The sequence below is a fragment of the Bison bison genome, unplaced genomic scaffold (assembly GCF_000754665.1).
Source record: "Bison bison bison isolate TAMUID 2011002044 unplaced genomic scaffold, Bison_UMD1.0 scf7180017864519, whole genome shotgun sequence".
Taxonomy (NCBI): domain Eukaryota; kingdom Metazoa; phylum Chordata; class Mammalia; order Artiodactyla; family Bovidae; genus Bison; species Bison bison.
In genome coordinates this window covers 1513338-1531981 of record NW_011495072.1, presented here as the reverse complement: position 1 = coordinate 1531981, position 18644 = coordinate 1513338, and the positions used below count along the sequence as shown (strand labels likewise).

General features: G+C 52.7%; 1 protein-coding gene across 1 annotated transcript in view; it reads right to left on the bottom strand.

The window, feature by feature from the left end:
* ADAMTS2 (ADAM metallopeptidase with thrombospondin type 1 motif, 2) overlaps positions 1–18644 on the bottom strand; it is a gene marked incomplete at its 5' end in the record, with an annotated part of 244363 nt that overhangs the window by 41381 nt on the left and 184338 nt on the right. The window contains 5 exons of the mRNA XM_010831012.1: positions 6125–6238; positions 6841–6973; positions 7348–7491; positions 8085–8190; positions 12289–12445. Of these exons, the coding sequence (XP_010829314.1) occupies positions 6125–6238; positions 6841–6973; positions 7348–7491; positions 8085–8190; positions 12289–12445 (654 nt within the window). The remainder of the gene's footprint in view (positions 1–6124; positions 6239–6840; positions 6974–7347; positions 7492–8084; positions 8191–12288; positions 12446–18644) is intronic.

Genomic DNA, 18644 nt, shown 5'->3' with positions numbered 1-18644 from the left:
AAATCCAATTTCCCCTTTGCCAAAGCCACAAAACACCTGTGGCTGCTTTAATGTCAGCCAACAGGAGAGGTGTATCAAAGGGGAAGCAGGAGTAAAAGCAGGAGTGGCCCTAACTGATTATAGTCAGTGAAAACGTAAGACCATGCTGACACCCTGCTCTCAGACTTCTAGCCTCCAGACCTGCTGTTTAAGTCACCCTGCTGCTAAGTCGCTTCAGTCGTGTCCGACTCTGTGCGACCCCATAGACGGCAGCCCACCAGGCTCCCCCGTCCCTGGGATTCTCCAGGCAAGAACACTGGAGTGGGTTGCCATTTCCTTCTCCAATGCATGAAAGTGAAAAGTGAAAGTGAAGTCGCTCAGTTGTGTCCAAGTCTTCGAAACCCCATGGATCGCAGCCTACCAGGCTCCTCTGTCCATGGGATTTTCCAGGCAAGAGTACTGGAGTGGGGTGCCATTGCCTTCTCCATAAGTCACCCTAGTCTCAGGTATATCTGCCCCACCTGACTAAGACAACGAGGGTGGGAAGGGTCCTGGCACCTCTGAAGTTGTGATGGGGCCCAGCCTCTAAATCACTGGTGGCCACAGGGACCAAGGACCTGGGGAATGGAGGAGGCCACGCGGTGGTCCCCCTGTCCCCATTGGACTAACTGGTCTTCAGTTTGTAAATGGGGAGCTGGGCATGGGGCAACTCAGGACATGCCACAGGCCCATGGTGTGATGGACCAGCTCCTCCACAGACTTGGGTCCAAGTGCAGACAGGCAACACATACACATTATAGGAAATATGAAAACAGGGCAGGAAGACAGGAAAATCATCCTGAATTCCACAACCTAGAAGCTGTCCCTCTAATATTTTGGTTTATTTCTTCCTGGATGACTGTGAGCACTTGAAAGAGTACAAGCAAACGGAATGAACAGTTTTAAACTCTGATGCCTCAGTGTTATTATGAAAGAAACACGTTTAATATTATTAAAGTGTTCTATACATATGTTTAAATGCTTATAAATATTTCATCCAGTAGAGGGGCTTAAACCTTTAAAAGCACAAAGTCACATGTCATGAGTGAATTGGAGCCACACACACCCATGAACAAAGCTGACCTGCCTCTCAGGATAAGCACCATGGACAGCACCGGTGCACTTTCGCAGGGCCAGGAACACTGCCAGCTTGGTCTGAAAGCCTGAAAGGCAGACTGTTCTTTTCAGGAAGTGCGCATTTAGCATTTCTGAACCACTGTGGTCCTGGGTTTCCGTTCTCCACCCACCAGCATGTCCTGAGCTGGTGCCATGTGCCAGGAGCCTGGGATGTGAAGATAATTGAGTCGGACACTTAGGTGACTCGCCCGAGGGGGGACAGGATGGCTCAAGGTCACACAATGGGGAGGGAGGGAGGGCTTAAACTCCCACGCCCAGACCCTGGGCGATCCCTACCGCTATGCCTGCCTGCCAGTCCTCGACTGTGCGGCAAAACCTGGGCATCACAGGGCCTCTGCACTTGCATAAGCACTGTGGCACATGTTTCTGAAACAGTGCTTCTGAATTCATGAAAACGTAGGGTGAGTGTTGTTCCCAAGACACTGCAGGTGAAAGTGAGACATGAAGGACTCTTTTCTGCCAGGACACTCGGATGCAGGAGCCATCTTCACCCAGTTGGATCTGCACCCTGGCTCGGGCAAGGAGGGCAAGGCGAGCCCACTAACCCAGCCTGCAGAGTAGAGGCACCTGGGGGGACCCTCTGTGCCTGGCCTAACCTTGCCTCCAGGGGATGAAAGGCATCCCTGTGTGGCCACAGGAAGCTCCTGTCTGAGAGCAGATCCGAGCCAAGTCTCTAGCACCCTGGACAGGGCAGGACATGACTCACGCTCAGGAAGAGTCATCATCAGTTCAAACAGTCCCTGCCTCTCTCCCGCCATCATTCTAGTCTCTTGGGGAGCCATAAGTGTCAACTATGTCTTTTGTTTTCTGGATTCTGATGCTTTGACATCTGGGTCTTGCTGACCCTGGAGGGACTCCCCCTCCTAGGGTTAACCAGCTCCTAGAGATAGTAATCAACTCATCCACAAGGGTAATCTTCAAGTGCAAACTAATCAATCCAGAGCACACATACCCCCTTCTCCCCGACAGCCTCCTCCTTCATCAGCGCTCCTAAATTCCAGGCCACCATCTCCCATCCTAATCACTCCAAGCCCAGTCAGGTACTAGGAGCACCCCGATGCCCCAAAGCCCACTGAAATGATTCCCACCAGCCGACCCTAATCCTGCTCACCTTGCTTTGGCATTTCTTTCTGTCCAAACGCAGTTCCTGCCCCCACCCCCTGCCCTGCTCTCTAACTGATCCTGGAGCTCCCCTGTGAGGCTAACCACTCCTCCCCCTACTTCCTTGGGATTTTTGAGGAACTGTCTTTTCAATGACAACTCTCTTGATTTGTTGGCCTTAGCACGCTTCAACTTTTCCCTTAGTACATTACATTTTAAAATACCGTGCTCCTCTCAACCACCCTCCCCAGCCATCTTCCCCATGCTCCCACCCAAGGAGATCCCCCCACTTGGAGCACTGGTCCCACTTCTCCCCAGTCTTTGGGCTTTGGCTGAACTCCACTGAAAGCCTCTCTGTGCTTCCTCCAGGCCCCTCCCCATCCCCTTGCTCACCATCATATCATTGCTGCCTTGTCACATTGATGGCCAACCATCAGAGACAGTGACACCCGGTGGAAGAGAAAGCCTGACATATGGATGGATGGATGGGTGGATGGATGTGAAGCCGAGGTGACTAACCAGCCTAACCCCCAGGCCCACTGCACACATCTCTTCCAAGAACAACAAGCTCAGCTCTCCCCTCTCAGCCAAACGTGCCTGCTCAGAACTCCTGATTCTGTAAGAAAGCTACATGCCCACAGGCCCTCATTGCTCACTGCCCATCCTCTCCACCTGACCTCACCTTCCCATCCACTCCACAGTGTGCAACCCAGGCAGACAAGGAACAAGTCATGAAACTGGGGGCAAAGGATGCAGGTGGCTCAGCTGTAGGTTTAATCCCTCTTTCCAGGTCCTGTCTGTGGATGGAATAAAGATACGTGGTTCTGTCTCTGGGAAATGGCAGGTGCAGGAGAGGAAGATTTGCTTGGGATGACCCACTGTGGACAGTGAGGAGACCAGGAAGAGCCTGAGTGCCGTGTGACCTCCTGCCCAGCGTCTGGGGTGGGGGCAGCAAGGGACAGAAAGGGACAGCTGTGCCTGGCACAGCCCTGATTCCCCAGACAACCTGCTATTTCTCCAGCCTGCCTAGTCGTTACCCTGCTCCCTTCTCACTACCTTCTCTCCTGGGCCTGGTGGCTATTCTTAGAGGAAAGGAAGAGATAAAGGATGACCGCTTTCCAGATACAAGATTACACTGCCATAAGTAAGACACTAAAACATACAAACTCACAAGGGCAGAGGATTCTGATGGAGCCCTGGGAGGTGCCCCTCCTCCGCTCTGCCCCTGCACCAACCCCACACACACCAGGAATCCCTGATCCAGCTCAGCTTTCTCCCTGTGCTCCTCGTGAACCGGGGCAGGCTGAGCAAAGCCCGAGCACCCCCTCAATCAGCACGACTGGGCTAAATAAACTGAGGGTCCTACCGGCAAAAACAGTGAAGAGTCATCACTGGGTCAGCACTTTCCGTGTGAAAGAGTGCTTTGGCCACACCTTCCCCCTTCCTCTCCATCCCGCCAAGGGGAAATGGGCCAGTAAGCTGGTGCTCAAGCACTCCCTGGCCCACCTTTGGCAGTGGCCAGGATTCCTGTGGGAAGGCCTACCACTGCCCCTCCACCCCGGACGAGCACACCACACAGTGTCTGCCCCCACCCCTTCTCTCCAGGCCAGGGTTGGACCTGAGGGGCAGATTGGGATAGGGGTCCATGCCAAGCTAGTCTCATTCTCCAGCTCAGCATTTACTGAGTTCCCCATTGGGGTTATGGCAAAAGTTTTGGAGCCCCTGTCTTCTCCATCGAGGTCCCTTGGAGAAGAAGGCTATGAGGTCCGTTCTGGCACAACATCCCATTTGCAACGTCTAGTCTACGGGCACAGCTAAATCATCTGAATGCCTCTTAAAAACACCAATTCCCAAGTGTTCTAACAAAAACATACACATGAATGTTCATTAGCAGGACTATTCACAGATACCAAAAGGTAGAAAAAGCCCACATGCCCACCAAATGGTAAACAAATGTGGTATATCCATATAATGGAATGCTATTTGGCCATTAAAAAAAGAAACGAAGCCCTGATATCTGCAACAGCACAGATGATCTTTGAAGTTAGGATGCTAAGTGCAAAAAGTCAGACACAAAAGGCACATACTATGTCATTCCACTTATAGGAAACTCCAAAATAGGCAAATCCAGAGACAGAGAAAGCAGGTTAGTAGTTTCCAGGACCTGGAGAGAGGACAATAACGAGGAGTCACTGGTTCGTGAGGTTTCTTTCTGGGGTGATGAGAAGTTCTGGAAACTAGAGTGGTGATGGTTGCACAACACTGTGAAAGTCCTAAAAGCCACCGAGAGTGATTTAATTGATGAATTTTATATTATGTTGGATTTTAACATAATCTTACAAATAAAGAACCAAACAAAATAATTCTCAAAGCTTATCCCAAATCAAAATCTTCAGGATGGACCTGGAAATCCATATCTCTAACAAGCTCTGCCAGGGACTAAAATAAAGCAGAATTTAAAACCTGCGGTGCAGAAACCTCAGGCCCAGGTGGTTTGGGTGTCTTTCTAGGCCTAACACTGGGGGACACTGGAGCCCTCTCCTGGACCTCACAGGATCCTGCTGTGTCTGCTGTGTTCCCTGGGCTGAGCTCTCATGGGCTCGTCTGCATAAGGAGTGGGAGTGTGAAAAACCAAGATCTGGCATCCGGTCCTGTCCCTTCATGTCAAACAGAAGGAGACAAAGTGGAAACAGTGACAATTTTATTTTCTTGAGCTCCAAAACCACTGTAGATGGTGAGTGCAGCCGTAAAATTAAAAGACGCTTGCTTCTTGGAAGAAAAGCTATGACCAATCTCGACAGTTTGTCAGAGACCTCTGAGACATCAACAGAGACAAAGCAGAGACATCGCTTTGCTGACAAAGGTCCATCTAGTCAAAGCTATGGTTTTTCCAGTGACACATGTGGACATGAGAGCTGGACTATAAAGAAAGCTGAGCGCTGAAGAATTGATGCTTTTGAACTGTGGTTTTGGAGAAGACTCTTGAGAGTCCCTTGGACTGCAAGGAGATCCAACCAGTCCATCCTAAAGGAAATCAACCCTGAATATTCATTGGAAGGACTGATGTTGAAACTGAAGCTCCAACACTTTGACCACCTGATGCAAAGAGCCAACTCACTAGAAAGCACTCTGATGCTGGGAAAGATTGAAGGCAGGAGGAAAAGGGGATGACAGAGGATGAGATGGTTGGATGGCATCATCAACTCAATGGACATGAACAAACTCAGGGAGACAGTGAAGGACAGGGAAGCCTGGTGTGTTGCAGTCCATGGGGTCACAAAGAGTAGATGACTCAGCAACTGAACGACAAAAATGAAAATCAGGCCCAGAATTTGGGCTGGTAGGAGAAGCCCTTTGTCTTGCTGCTTCCATTGAAAGTGGAAAGTGGGCCTGGGGTAGCAGGCAGGCACTGGTAAGTGGCCATCCAGCTACCTCTAGGGACAAGTGTGCCCACCAGGGACCAAACAGCAGTGTGCTAGAGGGTAAAAAGGCCAAGCCTGATTCTGGGCCTGAGGATCCCAGGGCCACCAGAATGTTGGCCAATGTTGGTGTCAGGGTGAGGTGATGCAGGCACCCACAGTGTGCAGGGGGTATGGAAGGCTTCCGGAACCCGAAAACTGGTCCTTAGAGGAGAGGATTCCCACAATGGGCTTGAAGCACAGTGAGGAGCTCTGAGACATCAGGTTCCCTCTGACAGAAGAAAGAGTGTATAAGAGGTTCAGAGGGCAGGAGCTCTGGAGAGTGGAGAGTGGGGTTACTAGGAGAGAGGCAGGGGTCCCCTGAGATGACCCCGGCCCTACTCCAAGGCCCTGCAGGACCTGCCCTGTAGAGCTGTGCGCGTCCGTGTCTGCCCTCTGCCCTGACTCACCTTGCCAGGCGCACACATGGTCCCATCCAGGGGTGGCCCCTTCTTTGTCTTGCAAAAGTAGGGGTTGTCAGGGTGGCTGCACCACAGCTGTTTGCACGGGTCGAAGGTCCGGAACTGGAAGAGAGCAGCGGTAGCTGGCAGGCTGCCTCCCACTGCAGGGGCCCTCCAGGGTTGCCCGTCACCCCAGGCTCTCGCGCACAGCTGCCCAGGACAGGCCTGCGTGTTGCCCTGAGCTCTGTGTGGTTCTGGTGCTGTGAGGATTTCGGGCGTACTTCATGCTTCATGACTGTACATGACGCAGGGACAGCGCCTTACGTCCCTGGGGGCTGCTGGGCCTCCCGAGCCTGCAGACCTTGGTGGCTACACCTTTCTTGGAGCCTGGACCTCTTGTGGAGCCGGCTGGGCACCAGTGTGCTTGGCATGAAGGCTGGTTGGCATTCCTTTGGCCCAAGCAGGCGTCCCATGGGCACCCGCTATCCCCCGGCTGAACACTCCACTGCCTGAATCCCTCCCGAAGCCACGTCTGGACCAGCCAGGAGGGCACGGGGCACCCACTGGATATACAGCAGTAGGTGTGGGGAGAACCTGATGTTTGGAGGGCTGCTCCACCCCGTCCCGGGGAGCCACCCCGACACCAGCCACCTCCCAGGAGACCAGGCAGGTCTGGGCTAAGCTCCCGCTCAGCCCTTGCAGGTGTCCTGGGCTCCGACACTCACCGCGGTACACATCATGTAACCAAGGCCAAAGTCGAAACGGCACTGCTCGTTCATGGAGTAGTGCAGCCCGGGGAGCTGGGGCAGCGCCGGCCAGTCGTGGGTGAAGGGGTCATCCCGCAGGCAGTCATAGGAGCTGTGAGAGGACACGGGGCACCACGAGCTGCCTTCAGCAGGACCGGGCTGTCCAGACCAGGCGGCGGCTGAGGCCCCCCATGGAGCCCTGGTGGTGGGGCGGCTTGCACACCCAGCCCTAAGGCTGTGTTACTATGGTTTCCTGTTGCACCTCTTTTCCTGGCATGGTTAGGCAGGATCTGGCTTGCCTGGGCCCTAGGCATCCATTAAAGGTGCAGTGTCTGTAACCACTTTCCATCCAAAACTTAGCCCCCAACAATGGGATCCCCCCACTGCTGTCCCCCTCTGCCCTGCTTTGCACTTGGGGCTAGAGGCGCCCTCCTAGAGCTGAGTCCAGCACTCAGGTTCCTCCTCAGGGGACAGGGTGGTACTCACTGCAGGTAGCGGCTCAGCTCCTGCTGGCTGCAGCGGGACCAGTGGAAGCGATGGAAGGCTGCCTGCACCAGGGGCGCCATGATGCTGCCCAGCCGCACCTCGTCACCGCAGCGGTTGCCCTGCCCATCATGCTCCATGCCCAGCCTGTGAGAGGAGCCAAGACAGCCTCACTGGACCCTCACCTGTCAGCCCCACCCCCTCCAGACGCCGGGAGGGGACCCCGACCTCCCTGAGCTGACTCCCCTCGCCCTTAGCTGGCCTGGTCAGCCCTGAGCCAGGTGGTATCCGATTTCTCCCAGCTGGATTTTAGAGCTGGGGCTCTCTGAGGACGTCCTGGGGACGCCCTGCGGGGTCCTGTCCCCAAGGCAGAGCGCTGCGGCATGAGAAAGCAGCGGAGGTGGAGGCAGCCACTGCCCTCCCTACACACCAGCAGCATGCACACCCGAGCTCCAGCTCTCTGTTCCTGGGGGAGGCTCCCTTGCACCCTCATCTACAGAATTGGATGAGAAGACCCTCCTGCCCAACTGCTTCGATGGCATAATGAGTGGGCAGCCCCGGCTGCTGCCTGGCCCTCGGTGGAAAGCGGGCCTGCCGCCTGCCCAGTGCAGCACGGGGTCAGGACATCATATCCGAGGGGCTTGTCATCCAGGGTGTGTCCCTCTCAGGGCACAGAGGATAAGCGGGGCCCCTTGAACCCCGACCTGCCTCAGACAGCGGGGCCTGCTGAGGCCACTTACACATGGCCAGTCTCGTGGGCCACCACGAATGCGGAGGAGAAGCCGTCCTCGTGGTTCAGCGTGCAGCTGCGGACGGGGTGGCACATCCCAGTGACAGGAGCATAGCCTGGGAGAGACAAAGGGGACTCAGAGCCCTCCCCACGTGGAGGGGCCCAGACCCCAACATGTCCTGGCATCACCAGAGCAAACGAGCACAGCCAACTGCCCTCAAGGCTGGCACAGCTCGAGACCAGCTTTCCCCTCCCCTAGGGGAGCGGGCCTCAGCCCTGCCCATCAGCAGCCACCCTGCAGCCAGCTCAGTTTCCCGTGTCCAGGTCTTATCTGCCAAGACTTTCTGCCACCTTGGTAGCCTCCTGCCCATTGTTCTCTTTCAGGGCACCTTCCACTTTCCTCCCCCTCTTGGCTGAGTGGCCTTTTGATCCCCGAGGCTGCAGGTTGCTTCCTGGGCTGTAGGCACTCTGGCCCTGGTGCCTGGCCCCACACCCTGAGCCCGCTCCCTCGGGGCCTCCCTGGGGCCTCTGAGACCTCAGCTGGCCCCTTTTCCACAGTGCACAGATGGCTGCAGGGAGGGTGGTCCCAGGCTGTTCAGGGCAGTGCTGTGCTGCCTGCTGAGCTGTGCAGAGGAGACCGACTATGTAGACTGGCACGCAGACCACAGGTGATGAGGCTCCTGGAGCCCTTGGCCTGGGAACCCTGCGCTCTGACTGGGGAGATTCTGAACCACATTCCTGCTGAGGGGTACAGGGGTCTGTCCTGGGCAAGGCACCCCCAGAGGTGGAGAATGGGGATCAGAGAGGGGAGGGCAGCTGCAGCAGACTAACCTCTGATGTGAGAAGCCACAGACCCTCCAGCCACTGCTCAACCCACCAAGGGCTCCTGAAGAGCCACTGAATTAACAGGTCACAGTGAGGACACACAGTGGGTTTTGCCTGCCCAGTTACAGCGTGTGGGCCAAGGAAGAAGTTGGGAATGGAGTCTCACAAGGAGACAGGGCAGGGAGGAGGCAGGAGCCTGAACCGCCTGAGCAGGCAGGTGGGAAGGCCACCCTGTGATGTGACTGGTCTGCAGAAGGATGATCCCCCCTGACTGGGCTGATCCTGATCACAGGGAGTCTTAAGATGCCCCCAGGGAAGGACCACGTTCCCGCCCACGGGGAGAGGCAGAGTGACGGGAGGGCACGATGATCCCACCCAACATGTAGGAAATCCAGACAGTGGGGCCTCGCCACTTGCCACTGGGTGAGATACAGAAGTGTGTGCAGAGCGTGTGTGCCAGGCAAGGCCTCTGTTTAAAGACCTGGGCATCCTGGAGGCTGTCAGCCACAAATCAGCATCGCCATGGGCACTTGCCATCTGCCCATGGTTAAATCAGGTGCCGCTGTACCTGCTGACCTTCAACACCCCCTGAAAGGGGTTCAGGGTGGAGATCAGGGATGAGGCGCTCTGTGCTCTGGGAAAAACTGGCGGGACAGGTCTTCAGATACTTATGTTCAGGGGCCAATTTTATGAGCTCAATTCTTGAATCTCCTTGTAACTTGAAAAGCACTAAATTCCTTTATGGTGATGTCTGCTCCTCATGACTAACAGGAATTCTCAAGAGACCAGCAGAAACCTTCTGCAAAAAAATACGTACTTGATTGCATGTGTTCCCTCTTCACTAAAATCACAAGTGTACTGACCTTCCCCACTACTTCTTTGGAGCAGTTTCTCAGAGCTATCTGAAATGCTGTCTCCCAGGCTATAGGCCTCGTTTTGCCCCAAATAAAACTTAACTCACAACTCTCAGGTCATGTACTTTTTTAAGTCAGCAAGACCCAGAAAATTAGAAACCCGGACTGTCCCCCCACTGAGCCTCACTCATCTGAGACCCCACAGAGAGGTCCTAGGCAATGTGCTCCAAGAGAAAAATACAGAAAGGAAGAAGCGTGACCGGGGAGTGCTGGTTTCAGAACTGTCTAAAAGCAGTATACCCAACCATTGTCTATTTCCCTTCTAATAAACAGGAAAATATGTGTCTTAAAGTATTTTTTTGCTCTGCAGATTTTGAGATGCTTGTTCTTGAATCAGCGCCAGGGCCAACCTTTGTGGTCTTCTCTTTGTCCTTTGTATGCAAAGCCTGCATATGAATATGTGCCTCAGTCTGTATTTCTCATTCACCCACACTAGCATTACATAAACATTTAGCATTTGAAGATTTGAAAATGTATCTATATTTTTTCTTTATATCCTCCATTCTTAGTTTATTTTGCTATTATTTTCTTTCCAGAAATCCTTTTAGATAGACAGTGTTCTTCCTGGATTAAGCCTCTACATCAATTTTTCTCTCATATTTTGATCCTTTTGGGTGCCCTTGACTTTTTATCTCAGCTTTTGAATTTTCCATTTCACCCACTGAGAAATGGAATATTTCTCCCCATATCAGTAAAGAAAGGATGTCACAGCATCAGCAGTTGCAGCCACCATGGATGGTGAGCTGGTGAGCCCCGAGGAAACTCAGGATGTGAAAACACTGGATACTGGCCCCAGATGGCTGAGACGCATATCAAAGGAATGATTTCAGTGAGCCCAGACTCCCGCATCTTCCCACACATAGAAAAGCACTTAATTCCTTATCTTGAGATTTCCGTTTTCTTCAATTAACAGTAAGCTTTGTTCTTATTAGCTGCCCTTTGTTGCAAAACTCCTACATATCCTAGCCCCCCTCGCCTCTTAAGAGCAGCTCAGTTCTCTCAGGGTTACTTGCGATGCTGTCCCCCAGGACTGAAGTGCTAAACATTTCTGATGAATTAAAACACACACACAACTTTCAGGTCAGACATTTAATTTTTTAGTCAACACCATCAAATCTTTAATGAAAACCCTTTTTTTTCTCTGATTCTTCTTTGTAGCCTGGTCTGAGTTTACAGATATATTTCCTCAAACATTTTGGAGATATGACTTTATAAAAATGTACTTTTCCCTTCTCCAAATTATCTGTTTCCTCTGGAGTTAGCTTTTTAATTTTATTTTACATGTCGGTCCATCTTTTTCATCCTTTCCTTTTTTTTTTTTAATATCTGGTAATTCTTGGCTGTCCTTTCACATTTTTAAATGAAGAATGAAGTCACTTAATATAAAGGTTGTGTTGGTTTCTCTCCCACAGAACAGTTCTGCTCCCTGTTAGAGCTCTCACCCGGACAAAGGGGGACAGAGGGCTCTGTCAGCTGGCCACACAGACGGGCTTGAAGGGGAGCGAGCAACCCCTCATGGTGGAGAGGCACCAACACCAACCAGGAGGCAAAGTGATCACACCTGTGTGGCCATCCCGCTGACCAAGAAATAAAACTGTCTCCACACTGCAGAAGCCTCTTCTCGGTTCCAACAGCAACTCCCTCCCTCCTGCCCACTCTCCTGACTGTGAACACCACGGATCAGTTTTGCCCACTTCCAACCCTAAAATAAGTGGAGTCATGAGTATATATTCTTCTCTGACTGTCTTATTTCACTTATTTTATTTAACAGTCACTGTGTGAGACCTTCAACTATGATTGTAGACTTGTCAGTTTTTCTTTTAGATCTTTCAGTCTTACATAGCTTGAATTTTTAAGTAAAGTCCCTTATCTTTTAAAGATTGAAAATTTATTCAAATTTGTTTTACAAAAGGTGGAGGAAGCAAGGGCTTCCCAGGTGGCACTAGTGGTAAAGAACCCACTTGCCAATGAAGGAGACATAAGAGATGCGGGTTCAATCCCTGAGTAGGGAAGAATCCCTGGAGGAGGGCACCGTAACTCCTCCAGTAGTCTTGCCTGGAGAATCCCATAGACAGAGGAGCTGGGTGGGCTACAGTCCATGGGGTTGCAAAAGAGTGGGACACAACTAAAGTGGCTTAGCAAGCACGCACGGAGGAAGCAAACAACTGAAACCCAGCCTCAGGGCTTGTCTGGTCCCCGGGCTGCCAGCCCCAGACTCTGCCTATTTCACTCCCTTTGATCTTCCCTGTCCCCGGAGAGATGCAGTTTCCTGGGGGACATGTCAGAGTTCCTGGTAGTTTTGAAGAGCCAGGAGGAGACTAGCACTTACCCTCAACCCCGACACCCTTCTCAGCACTTACCCCCTTGCCCAGACACCCCTCTCATCCCAGGCCAAGGCTGTCAGGGGCCCTGGCAGGGTCAGGCACTCACGTGCAGCCCCCCTCCTTTCTGTGTCCCCGCAGGCCCGAGGCTCACCTTGCATGCCCGAGGGCCCGAAGTCCTGCCGTGTGAGGAATATGGCGTGATCGTGGTACTCGTCGTGATCAGTGTCTGGCTTCTGCTGGAGGTAGGCCCAGCGGCAAACATTCTCCAGACTCTGAGAGGGGTTCCCAATCTCAATGAGACTCATAGACTGCAGGGGCAGGAGAGACAACAGAGACAGATTGGTATCTGGTGGCCCAGATGGGAGTTGAGCAGACTCCGTAGACTGGGGACCTGGCCCAAGTGGCCTCTCAAGAATTCCCTCCCATGTGGCTCCATTCTCCAGAGTGGTAGAAAAGCTCCCTGGCCACACAGACCTGCCTGAGCTTCCACACAAAGTCACTGCATCATTTTGGGTGAGACACAGGAACAAAACTCTGAGGCCTCAAAGCCTCAAAGGGTCCATTCAGCCCCCCACCCCCACCTCCAAGGTCCCTGCATCCTACTTGGCACCTGCTCTGTGCAAGCTCTGGCCAGGAGGCCAATGCAGTGGGCCTCGGTTACCCCAAAGAGTTCACACTCTGGCAGGATCTGGGACAGGGAAGACAGAACTCCCAATATGGCTACAAGCCCAAAGAAGAGGAAAGGAACCCTGTGTTTCCCCCTTGATAGAAGCTATTTGCAGAAAACAACACAAGGGAGGGGAAAACTCTGCAGCACATACAGTGAAGGAGCCACATAAGGAACAGGACCACTGGGGTAATTCCCGCAGGAGCCATGGGCAGGAAGCCACCGGGAGCAACCGCATTCCATTTGTACCATGACACATGCCTGCTAGCCAAGGCTGACCACCAGACTGGCAGTATCGCAGGCCAGTATGCCTCATGGCATTGGCATTCACTCTCCTACTCAGTTTTCACAGTTACCCAGAAAGGCAAGAAACTGAGGCTCAGAGAGGTCAAGTAACTTGCCCCAGGTCACACAGCTCAGAAGTCTAAAGCCGAATGTCTATATTCCATCCACTTCCCTAAACTCCCTCTCCAAATAAAACACACACCGTATCGTCTCAGAATCAGGTCTCACAAGCTGCACTCACCCCTTTTCTGTCTGCAGTCAGTAGGCATTCCGGTTTCTGCTCTCACCACATACTCCTACCATCCAAGCGGTTCCCTCTAGGCAAACCTGTCCATGAAGTAGAGCTATGCATTCCTTGGTAGACCTGAAAACATACATTTTGCCTCTTCTCTTGCATAAACAAATCCAACAAGCATAGTCACATATTTCTCTTTGTGTGTATAAGTAGAATGGATTTGGGCTGTATTTATAGGGCACTGTTAGTAAGCCAGCATGTTGCAGAAGAAGGAAGAATGAGTCAAGGCCAGGGAAAACCCGTCATTGCCAGGCATCCCGTGAGTTACCCAAGTCAATGATTTACAAGACGGTGGACCTGTTCCCACGTCCTAAGCACAGAGCCAATTGCTCCTGAGAGATGAGAATACTTGTTTTAACAGCATTCAGTGAGTCCTAATGAAGTCAGTCACAGATAGGAATGAGAGATCTGGTGGCTGGGACCTACTGGACATTCCCCAGAGATGGACAGCCCCAGAGGATGCTGGGAAAGGGGAAGAGAGGCACCCTACTGCCCTCCCTGTGACTGGGAAAGCATGTGACTACCTCCGGCCAATTAGTTGCGATCAAAAGTGATGTGTGTCTCTTCCTGGTCTGAGCACTTTATTGCCCACATGAGAGCCTTCGGAGATCTCTCCTGGCTGGCATGGGAAACAGCGACCAGGCTGCTCTGTCGCCCAGGTCCTGAGTGAAAATGAGACCAGGGTCCGATGCCAATTCACACTGAAGACACCAGTGTGAGCAAGAAATCAAGCTGTGTTGTTGTAAGCTGCTGGGACATGGAGCTGGTTTGCTTCTGCAGCACAGTCTTGCCCACCCCAAGTGACACAGAAGGGGTAAAGGAAGGGGACATGGCATCTGTATCTCATCCAAGCAGGTCAGCCCAAAACACTACCAGGAGATCACTGCCTCCAGAAAACCTTGAGAAGCCACAGCTCTGGAGGAGGAAGCAAGACAAAGACTCTCCTTTCTAGGGAAGGAACTTTGGGTGGAATGAGAAGGAAGGGAACTTCAGGGATGGATCTAATTTGGTGCTTGAGTTTGGACCCCATTGGGCTTAAGAGTGCCACCCCAGTTTGGACCACAAGGGCCACTGACCATCACTCGATCAAGGAAGGATGCAGAGCCCCCATGGGAGGGGGACCCTCCAGCTCCACAAAGCCCAAGACACGTGCAGATCACTCAGTCGTGTCCAGTCTTTGCCAGCCCCATGGTCTGTAGCCCGCCAGGCTCCTTGTTCATGGAGTTCTCCAGGCAAGAATACTGGAGTGGGTGGCCATTCCCTTCTCCAGGGGTGGAACTGGGCTTTCCTGCATTGCAGGCAGACTCTTTACCATCTTAGCCACCAGGAGAGCCCGGAGCCTTGCTAAGCCACTTCCAGCAGAAGGACCTTGTTCTCTTTAGGGCCATGTCTCTCAGCCCAAACATGAGGGGACCGAACCCCTGGTTGGTTACAGTTACTTTTGCCTGCGTTCTTCTGACAACAACAGCCCAATCTCCCTCTGGTAAAATATCTCCTCTGTTAATCTGGGTCTGACCTCGGGCTCAGCGGCAGGAGAGGTCAAGCCCAGACAACCCCACCTAGCACCTTCCCAGCACCATGATGGTTGGGGCCAAGGAGTTGGAAAGGTGTGTGACTGTGAGGCTGGAGCTTCCCCCAGAGCAGAGAATTCCAGGGAAGGAAGAAACCAGAACAGACAGAGTGGTGGAGAGAGCTTGATTCCCAGTGTCCTCACACCACCACGTGGCTCACCCAGGCCTGAAACCAGCTGCCCACAGGCCTGTTTATTTCCTGCAGCCATGAAATTAATAGACGCTTACGCCTTAGAAGAAAAGCTATGACAAACCTAGACAGTCTGTTAAAAAGCAGAGACATCACTTTGCCAACAAAGATCCATATAGTCAAAGCTATGGTTTTTTCCAGCAGTCATGTATGGATGTGAGAGTTGGAACATAAAGAAAGCTGAGAGCTGAAGAATTCATGCTTTCGAACTGTGGTGCTGGAGAAGACTCTTAATAAAAGACTCAAACCAGCCAATCCTAAGGAAATTAGTCCTGAATATTCATTGGAAGGACTGATGTTGAAACTCCAACACTCTGGCCACCTGATGTGAAGAGCCAACTCATTGGAAAAGACCCTGATGCTGGGAAAGATTGAGGACAGGAGAAGGGGTCAACAGAGGGTGAGATGGTTGAATGGCATCACTGACTCAATGGACATGAGTTTGAGCAAGCTCCAGGAGATAGCAAAAGACAGAGAAGCCTGGCTTGCTGCAGCCAGTGGGGTTCCAAACAGTCGGATATGACTTAGCAAATAACAATGAATAACAATAACATAATGAGTTATTTCCAAACTTTATGATCTGAAAAGTTTGGAAATCTGAAAAGAGTTTCCCTGGTGGCTCAGATGGTAAAGAATCAGCCTGCAATGCAGGAAACTCTGGTTTCATCCCTGGGTCGGGAACATCCCCTGGAGAAGGGAATGGCTACTCACTCCAGTATTCTTGCCTGGAGAATGCCGTGGACAGAGGAGTCCAGTGGGCTACAGTCCATGAGGTCACAAGAGTCGGACATGACTGAGTGACTAACACACACACACACACACGATCTGAAAAACCCCAAACACGTGTTATCTCATGGTTCCTGGGTTAGTAATCCAAAGGCAATCCAGTAGGGTCCTCTACTCAAGGTTCTCCCATGAGATTGCTGGCAGCTGAGACTGGGGCTGCAATCTCAGCTGAAGACTCCCCTGGGTGGGACACACTCCCACACTCACTCACGTGGTTACTGGCAGGATCCAGTTCCTCACGTGCTGCTGGACCTACGGCTCCTTGCCACCTCACATGGACCTCGCCACAGAGCAGTCACACAGGGCAGCTTGCTTCCCCCAGCATGAATGACCTGGGAGAGCATATCTGAGACACAAGCCATAGTCCAGTTAGAGGCAAATCTCGGTCCTGCCCACACCTGCAGGGAAAGGACTATAGCAGGGAGTGACCACCAAGATGTGGGCTCACAGGGGCCATCCTAGTGCCTGCTTGCAGCAGAGATGTGTCCCACATATGTTGTCAGGAAATTCCTCCCATGAAAGTCAACTGGAGGTGTGTTATTGTCACTCACAGCTGAAAGACCATGAGCAGCGGACTTCCTCCTTGGAGACTCGTGGGAAGCCCAGTCGAGTGCACTGGCTGGATGGTTGGAGGGATCAGCTAGTGTGTCCAGCACCAGTGGGAGAGAAGCTCTAATCACATTTTTGAAGAGAAGTCAAGAGTCCCAACTAGAAAGACACATGGTGTCAGGGCCAGAGAACAGGAATAAGGGCATGGAGTTGGAGACAGAGCCAAAGGGTTAAACGAGGTGAGAACAAGCAGTCTGGGGGCTCAGAGAGAGGCCTGACTGCTCAGGGAGTGGGCTCACTGGAAGTGATGGGTTGGTGTTGCAAACCCAATGCCCACAGGCCAAGGCTGGTGATGTGAGTCAGTGAGGCAGGTTGGCTCAAAGAAAAGCAAATCTGTCTTTTGTTTGCCAGTTTAGAAGTTTACAGAAGAATATTTCCCTGTTATGATAAAGAAGTTGGGGTGATAAGGAGTGGCAAGAACTGGCAAACCAAGGAGCCCGTGCCCCGACGCAGGGGCAACAATACTCAGCCCCAGCTCCATGGGCATGGCGTGCAAGAACAGAGCCCAGAGCTGTCGCCGGACTGATCTCTCAGGCCAGTCTTTACGTTTTACAAAGAAGTGTGTGTGTGTGTGTGTGTGTGTGTGTGTGTGTGTGTGTGTCTGCAAGTTGCTCGGTCATGTCCGACTCTTTGCAACCCCATGGATTATATAGCCCGCCAGGATCCTCTGTCCAGGGAGTTTTCTAGGCAAGAATACTGGAGGGGGTTGCTACTCCCTTCTCCAGGGGGATCTTCCTGACCCAGGGATCAAACCTGGGTCTTCTGCATTGCAGGCGGATTCTTTGCCATCTGAGCCACCTGCGAAGCCCACAAAGAAGTTCTGTGGACCAAAGAAAACACATCCCTCACGTCACCAGCAGAGGAGGAAATGGCAACCCACTCCAGTGTTCTTGCCGCGAGAATCCCAGGGATTGGGGAGCCTGGTGGGCTGCCGTCTATGGGGTCGCACAGAGTTGGACATGACTGAAATGACTTAACAGCAGCAGAAGCATGTCACCAGGTAAGGAACCCTGGAATAAAGGCCCTTCTGGGCTGGACCCAACACTGGCATGCTGGTGAGTGCCTCCTGCCTCCCAGACACCAGGCCCTTGGATTCAGCCCAGGTTCCTAGGCCCTCTCAGCAGCCACCGTGATCTCACTGCTGTGGCAGGATCATTTACTGAAGTATTGATCTGCATTTTGTTCTTGCCTTGTCTTCCCTTCCTCCACTCCAAGAAACAGCCCATCACTTCTGTTTTCCAGGCCCACGGGGGTCTGTGCCGCAGGACCCAGAGCAGAAGTTGTCTGGGACTCTCTCCCTGCTTTGGGGCTTCGAGGAGACTCCCCAGGGGGAGGGGCAGAAGGAAGGGCTAGTAGGGGTTCCACCAGGACGAGGTGGCCCTGAAGAGGCAGATCACAAAAAAAGCAGTGGCCATGTGCTGGGCCCTGGGAACTTGCAGCCCAGATGGGGCCTGGAGGAAGGTGACGTCAGCGTCTGACATCCACAGTCCGGAGCTGCTTGGACTTCCTGTTTCTTTGCCCACGTCCCACTTCTCCCAAGGTTCTGGCCATTCTCAAGGAATTATGGGCTGGTATCGTCCTCCATGCTGGCCTGGAGAGCTCACGAGGGTGCAGTGTGCCTCGTGCTGTGTGGCAGGTGCCAGACCCGTATGCATTTTAGAAAGAGCTGAGTCAGTGAGGAGAGAGGACACAGTCAGGACCGTGAGGCGGCAGGAGACGGGCAAGCCAGCTGGAAGGGGAAGGAAGCATGGTTTCTGGCCATGGAGCTTGTGGAGGAGGCACGGGAGAGGCCCACACACGTGCATCCAAAGGGAGAGTCCGCGGTGCCCTGGGACACAGGCCAGAGAAGGTCTTTTCAGGCCCAGGTTTCCTCCTTGGTAAAAGTTCAGCAATTTTCCCTTGGGGAGCTCTGCTGCTTCTCAGGTGCAGCTCCTGGGGGAATCGTTTAGAGCCAGCTGGGGATTCAAGTAAGGTCAGCGGATCCGAGGCTCAAAAGAATCAAAACACCAGGTGAAGGAGGTTTGCCCAGAGGCAACCCCCACCCCCAAACCACCACCCACGAGCTTCTAGGCAGAAGGCTGCACCCCAGACTCAACTCTTCCTT